Raw genomic sequence first — 7748 nt, 5'->3', positions numbered from 1 at the left:
TAGTGGCAGTGGTAGTGGCAGTGGTGGTGATGGTGTTAGTGTGTTGGCGTTGGCGGCGGCGGCGAGGGCGGCAGCGGCAGGCAGCGTGGTGTTGAGGATGCGATGGGAGAATGGGCTAGGAGGGGCTAGTGGGGGCTAGCGTGGCAGCCGCGGTGCAGCAGGAGCGCAGGTCGAGCAACGACACGGCGGGGCCAGACTACGGCTACGGTACATAACAACTGCTGCTGCTGCTGCTGCTACTCTACGAGCACTATACGGGCCATACTATACGGGCGACGCACAATAGCAGTACTATACAGAGAACACTCTCACTTTAAACAAATTGTACCTAGAACGGCCTCTGGCCAAAGTCTTACATAGTCACTGACTGCAGATAGACTCTAATGGAATAATAATAATATACGGGCGACGATACGGGGCCGACGATTACCAAGCCGTGACAGGTGACGCGCGCACCATGCGGGCGGCACGAGTAGAGCCGAGCCGCACTGAGGGCAGAGGCAGAGGCAGTGGGCAGGCAAATAGGGCTGTGGGCAGCAGGGCAGCTGTGGACGCATCGGGCATGTCAAGCGAGCGCCAAGGCCCGGGTGCGTGAGTGGCAGTGAATGTCGCGGAACACATGACGAACGCCCGTTGCCCACGCCGACCCCACACGCTCACCAGAGTTTTTTTTTCCTCGTCCTCGTCCTCCCACGGGCACTCGTTCCCAGGCGCGGTGCCCGGCGGCCGTGGGTGCGAGGGCAAGGGAGCGAGCACGAGTGCTCGCACGAGGAGGAGCAGCGCTGCACTGACGATGGCGGGGCCATGCGTTGGCAGCAGCCATGCCATGACATCCATGGCATGCATCCATGACATGGCCGGTGTCAGTGGCCGTCGGGCGCTGGCTGCGTCGCCGAAACCACGCCTCCGTCAGCCAAGAGGGTGGTGGCAGTGGCAGTGGTGATGATGGTGCTCTCCTAGCCGCCTCGCTCCATTTTACCCACTCGGCACTGTTCGCGGACACGCCTGCTGCCCGAGCCGCCGACCGTCTGATATGATATGCACACGCAGCATGTAGCCCCCTTTGCCCTGGCCGCGGGGGCTGCAGTGCGCGCGGATGCGTGGGAAGAGAGCACGAGAATGTGAGTGAGTGTGCGTGGATGCGTGGGTGCGTGGGCGTGTGAAGGCGTGAATGTGCGAGTGTGTGGGCAATGTCGAGAGGGGACTGCGCCCTGATGTGTATCCACCCATTGACGTGTTGCGCGCGCCGCCGTATTTAGCTAAGCAGCAGCAGCAGCAGCAGCATATCGAGGCTGTGACACCATGGGACGCAGCCATGGCCTTTCCGGGGCTGAGGGCGACTTTAGCATGGCCTTGTGCATGCAGAGAAGCCGCTTGGCCGTGTGTCGCCGACGAAATGGCCTTTTTTCCAATGCCCCCCCCCTTTGGCGTGTGGGTGTGGACGTCGAGGGCTTTGTTCCTTGGTTGGTGCGACGCAAGCGTTCACGGACGCACGGGGACGCTGTTCATGGCTAATGCACGTCTAAGTCGGACCCAAGTGGCCGAGGGCGAGGGGGCGCGTGCTTGTCTCCAACCTCACCCCCAAGACCAAGACAAGACGATGCAGCGAACAGCGCATGCGCGGCTCCAGGCAGACCACACCGCTCCCTGCCCACGATGCCGGCCATGGCGAGGCAGTCACAGCGATGCCATGGCCGCCCGCCCACGCCACGCAGCCATGACCTGGCAGGGCGCCGTATCATCTGTGTCCTGGCGCATCATACAGGCACCGGCACCGGTATCCAGACATGGAGTCTGTGTATACAGCGTGGCCGGCCCAAGACGTGCAGCGCATCGGCGGCGCTGGTGGTGGTGGTGGTGTGGCTCGCATTGCCTGGGCGGGCAGGGCGCGACGTCACGCTCATGGCGCGGCAGTTCACCGCAGTTCACCGCTCCTCTGTGCATGCGTTGATTCCATGTACTGTAATGCATTGCCGGCCGCCCACAGCGGGTGGGGGGAGGCGCGCGCTGCTTCGTCTTGACCGGACAGGCGACGACGAGGCGAGCAGGCGAGCAGGCGAGCCGTCGTGTCGGCCGTGTATCGACGACACTATGGCTGCGCCGTGTGTGTTATACGTATCGATGCATGTATGCGTGCGCCAGCCATGTATAGACACCACTCGTTCGCAAGGCGGCAGGGCGAGCATGAGCATGCTGCAGATCTCGGTCGACTGCGCGCATCCCTGAGGCTGTTCACCGCTTGCGTCTGGCCTTGATTCGCTGCCTTGGCCGCTCGACGATCGCGACAAGACTCGCCCACCCCGGCCATGCTCTGCAAACGCCGCCGCCGCCGCCGCCAGCCCTGTCCTGTCTTGTCCTGTCCTGTCTTGCGCTGTCCTGTCCTGTCCTGTCCTGTCCTGTCTGGTGGTCTGGTCTTGGGCACGCGCATTGAGGCCTGACGAAACAAGAGGGCAGCAAATGGGAGCCGCCCAAGGCTCCGCCGCTCGCCAAATACGAAGACGCCCATCTCGCCAACGCCAATGCCAACGCTGTCGCCAACGGCGGCTGCACCCACAGCCAGACACCCAGCCAGACACTCAGCCAGAGCCAGAGCCAGACGTGAGGCTGCCCGTCGTGCCTGCCTGTTCTGCCCTGTCCTGTCCGCATGCGGCAGCCGCGATGGCGACAACGGCAGCAGCGACGACGACGACGACGACGACAACAACAACAACTGCAACTGCAACTGCAACAACACACGACTCACCACCCCACTAACCCTCCCCTCATCATCATCATCATCATCACCACCTCCACCACCACCACCACCACCACCACTCACCTCCACCACCCACCCCCCATCACGATACTGCTCCAGCGAACGCCCTCCGCACTGCCAATGCCCGACCAGCTCGCAGCCTCCCCCAACCCTCGCCCTCGCCCGCACCCGCGCCAGACACGTCACCCCAGCCAGCAACTGCGCCTGTGTGCATCAGAGTGCGTGTGAGCAGCTGCGTGCGTGGGTGTGGGTGTGGGTGTGGGTGTGTGTGTGTGCGTGAGTGTGCGAGTGTTTGGAGCTCTCCCGCTAATTCTGGCTGCTAGCCGCGCCCGCACCCTCGTCGCCTCCCCTCCCTCACCCTGGGCCTGAGGGCGACGAGTCCTCGCACTCCACTCGCGCTCGCTAAAATCTCCGGCACACATGCTTCCTTAGATCGCATCAGCTCAGGTGTTGTCGTGGTCTGTGGGTCGTTAATGTGGCGCGCCGCCAGCACGAGTCGAGAAAGCGTCAAGCGCACAAGTAGTCGGTGTCAAGTACAGACGCAAAGGGTACTTTCTGATCCCACGCCCCCGGATCCCTACATCCCTACCGCCCGCCATGATGATGATGCGGCGCCAGCCCACGCCCGCCAGGGATGCCTGTTATTAGCATTACAGTTGCACGCTAACTCTCTCTACTCGCACATCCATGCTCTTCCTCCCAACTATGTACCTCAAACCCTCAGACCCTACTTTGCTCCTACCCACCACCACCTTACCACCTTACCACCCACCGACCACCTACCACCTACCTACACACCTACCCTCACCTACCCTCACCTAACCCTGTCCTGCCTTACCCTACCCTTCCCTACCTACCCTTCCCTACCCTACCCTTCCCTACACATCCTACACAGACACACACACACTCACACACACACACACACACACACACGCACTCACACCCTACCTTACCTTACCTTACCTCCCCGACCCTCCCTCCCTGCTCGACCTGCAAAAAAGCCCACTGGCTCAGCACGACCGTCATTGCTCACACCGAGTAGTTGGCCTGTTTCACCCCCTGCTCCCCGAGCCCCGACCCCATCTCCCAAATAGCTCCTCTCCATCGACCACTTAGAGCGTCAATCATCCAAAGTACCTCCCAACTGGCTACCTGGTTCCCTCATCGGCACATTTAGTCTATCCGAACCTCATCACTTTACGCTTGTCTTCTCCTGTTCATCTCCCGCCCTGCTCCCACTTCCTTGTTGTTGTTGTTGTTGTCCTCTCTTACACTCTTACTCACCCTCTCTCTCTCTCTCTTTCTCTCTCTTTCTCTCTCTCTCTCCCACCGCACACTCACACACACTCACACACACACACACACACCTTATCCACGACGCACTTCCTTCCCCTCCCGACAGACAAAGCCATCATCTGTCTGCCTGGTCTTTTTTTGGTCCTTCAACATCTCTTCCTCTCTCGCCCGCCCACTTCCAACCGCCTGCTGGCCCTCGGGAATTTTGGAAACCTAGGTGCGGCCCGCTCCTCCGGAGACCGGAAAGACTTTACCCTCGTCTTATGGGCTGGCTTAACGCTGGTCCTTTTCATTCACCCTGGATATCAACCTTCTTCTCGAGCCCCGGGCGCGGGGCTCCGAGTCGCCCGCCAGCAAGAAGAGCTCTGTTTCAAATGCTTCTCATTCAACAGCTGCCACCCGCGGATACACAACAGCGCCCTCTGCATACACACAGTCTCCCGCCCAACGAGCTTCGCCCGCCTATGCCACTGGATCGCCCGGCTATCCAGCTGCGCCGCCACACTATGTTTCCATGTCTGCCTACCCCCCGCAGGCTCCCACCTCTGCTCCCAAAACCTCGGCCCCAATGCTAGGAGGTCCCGTCTTGCCCGCCATTTCTGAACTACACCGACGCAGTGCCACCGACCCAGCGCCCCTCCCGCAATTCCGCCAACTCTATTCTGGACCCCATGGACCCGCACCCGCCCACAGCGGCCCAGCAGGAACAAACGTCTCACCGCCCTCGACACTCAAGCGACAGGCCTCGCAGACACCGCTACCAGACGAGAGCCCGGCCAAGAAACAGTCAAAATGGACCCCCGAGGAGGACAACCTGACGATTGAGCTGCGGGGTCAGGGCATGAAGTGGGACGACATTGCGAAGCGCCTACCAGGACGAAGCTCCATCTCGTGTCGCCTGCGCTATCAAAACTACCTGGAGAAGCGAGCCATCTGGGACGAGGAAAAGAAGAACAAGCTCGCGCGACTCTATGCCCGGTACGTGTTAGAATCAGGCCACATGATGGCATCTTTTTTTTGCTTCCTTTGCGCATCTTCGCTGGTCATGGGTATCTTGCAACCATGGCACTTCACACACAGATGCGACACCAACTCGGCAAAACAAAAGCTGACTTTTTTGGACAATAGATTCAAGGACCAAATGTGGCAGAAGGTGGCTACAGAGATGGGGATTCCCTGGCGTTCTGCCGAGTCCATGCACTGGCAGTTGGGTGAGCAGGAGATGAGTGCGCGCGCCAACGCGCCAGTGTTTCAGCTCCACCCATCTGCAACGGGAACAGGCATGAGCTCGCCATCCCAAGTGCCTGTTATACCTGCATCTGCACCACATGGCTTTACTCCCGCCAACGCCGCTCAATTGATGCCGAACCCGCCGCCCATGCCACCTCAGCTTCATCAGGCACCTCCACCACCCATGCCTCAGGGCCCGATACACGGCTACCACCACCGCACAGACAGTGGCTCCAGCGCCGGCGGCAGCGCTGGACGTAGGCGCAACAGCTCCTTCAGCCGTCGACGCGCAGACGCGCGCTCCCGCTCGAGCGTGCCTCCGCAACTCGGCCAGCCGCTGCCGCAGATCCACCCGCATTCCGAAGAGGACCTGGTCAGCGGTGCCAGGACAGCACCAGTGTCCGATATGACGGGTCCCATGAAACGAGAGGGCGATGGCCCCAGCTACATGGAGCTGTACCAACGGCGGCGACAAGACGAAGAAGCTGCCGCCGCAGCCATAGCAGGCCCGCCGAGATCCGAGCCGGATCTACGAAGTCATGACATGAGGAGTCCAGACAGGTTGTCGCAGCGCAGTGCAACAGGCAGCATCAAGAGCCTGAAACGTGACGCCGAAGACGCCGAGCGACGATCGACCATGGCCTCCCCGCCTCAGCCATCCACACCCTATGAGCGCCCAGCATCGACTGTCGCATAGACGTGGTCGTTGGGAAGTAGAGGTTCAATGCCACGCATACCTCTCCGCATTTAACGCAACGAGTTTCTTTTCGAGTTTTAGAAGATATAGACACACATTACTTTTGGGAAGGTGAAGCATTGCATTTACACACTGACACGCGTACGCATTCGGGCAGGGACCGTAATGAAGAGAGATATGGTTGTGAAGTAGTAGTAGTAGTAGTAGAAGAAGAAGAAGAAGAAGAAGAAGAAACAGAGGGAGTACAGGAGTACGGTGCAAAAAGGGAACGGAAAGGGAAAGGTAAAACGGGGCAATACCAGCAGCAGCATACCACGCGGCGAAATGCTCTTTTTTTTAGATCAAGGGAAGAAGACACCCTAGCTCAGGCATTGTTTGGGGGATGCATTTTAACAAACGGAGACATGTTCTCTCTCTCTCTCTCTCTTTCTCTCTCTCACCGTTATTCTTACGCGAGATGATGATTTGGAGCATTTAGCGTGGGTTTGGTTGGTTGGCTTTGTTTGTTGCACTTTTGTTTTTTAGTGGTTGGTTTTGTTTTCACGTTGTCGTTTGCTCTGTTTGGGCTTGCAAGAGAATGAGAGAGAGAAAGAGAGGGTGGGTGGTCTTTCCATGTTCCTACTTGTTACTTTTCAGCCTGTCTTGTTTCTTCCTGTTCTCTCTCTCTCTCTGTCTTGTCTGGCATATGATTTGCATGGTCTGGTTTGCTTTTCCGGGAAAACCATCATAGCGTTGCTTACTGTTTTGACTTTTTGTAGTATTCTTTCTTTCTTCTCTTGTTGTTTCCAGTATCTTCTTTTTTTTCCTTTCCTTTCCTTTCTATCTGTCTCTCTTGCATCTACTCACCTCCTAGTTTCATCAGCGATTGAGAAACTGATGGAGAGAGAGGGTGTGTAAGAGAGCGACAGTTCAAAAGAAACAACGGCGGTTACGATTTGTGCATTTTCAACACCAGGGCGTTTCAAGATTCTTCTTCTTCTTGTCTTTTTTTTTCCTCGGTACGATCATCCACGTCCCAGCGTATAATTCTGCCAGTTATAGAACAAAGGAGTCAAATCTTTGCACGTTTACCATTATTGTTGTTTGCTATTTCCTCTGTTTAGACTGTAACTCTTTTACTGCTCTTGATTCACGTCTCGTCGCAGGTATATATACACATTACCGTTTTGCAATGCTTTTCGCACAGTCTTTCTACTTTACGCACACACACACACACACACACACACTGATGAAGGCAATACCCCCCCTCCCCTTTGTTCCGCGAACTAATACAGCAATGACCAATTATAGTATGTAATGACACAGACACACACAATCAACAATCTAGTGTCCCCTGTCTTGTTTTCGGGCGCCGTGTGCATGATGGACTCGTGACTCAACCAAGCAATCAATCTCTCACCAACCCTAAGCCAGCGAACACGTTTGCCCCCCCCCCCCGCCAGCGAAGACGCGTTATGACATAGGCAGGGCACGGCATTAGCCATGGCCATGGGCATTCATTACCCACATTCGCCTCTTCCCTTTCTTCCTCGTTCCCTGTCGGGCAAGCCAATCAAACGCTCGGATGCAAAAGCAAGACAGGCGCAAACGTAGCAGTGGCGGGTTGGAAAGCGCCAAGGACAAGGCGCAACAAGAGAGGCAACGAGACACATGGACGCATGCTGGGGCGGTGTGGCGGTGAGAAAGGGGCGCTAGACTGCATCGAGTGCTAGCGGCTGGTTTACCGCTCTTGTGGCCAAATCATCTACGCTGATGCATGGGCATGGATTG

General features: G+C 57.7%; 1 protein-coding gene across 1 annotated transcript; it reads left to right on the top strand.

The window, feature by feature from the left end:
* Positions 1–4565: 4565 nt before the first annotated feature.
* SETTUDRAFT_176508 (uncharacterized protein) lies at positions 4566–5978 on the top strand (the record flags this gene model as incomplete). The annotated part of the gene is made up of 2 exons (XM_008025651.1): positions 4566–5029; positions 5180–5978. 2 exons carry the CDS (start codon positions 4566–4568, stop codon positions 5976–5978), a joined length of 1263 nt encoding a protein of 420 aa, XP_008023842.1.
* Between the last annotated feature and the right edge of the window lie 1770 nt (positions 5979–7748).

The sequence above is a fragment of the Exserohilum turcica genome, assembly GCF_000359705.1.
Source record: "Exserohilum turcica Et28A unplaced genomic scaffold SETTUscaffold_15, whole genome shotgun sequence".
Classification (NCBI taxonomy): domain Eukaryota; kingdom Fungi; phylum Ascomycota; class Dothideomycetes; order Pleosporales; family Pleosporaceae; genus Exserohilum; species Exserohilum turcicum.
This window is presented reverse-complemented; position numbering and strand designations above follow the sequence as displayed.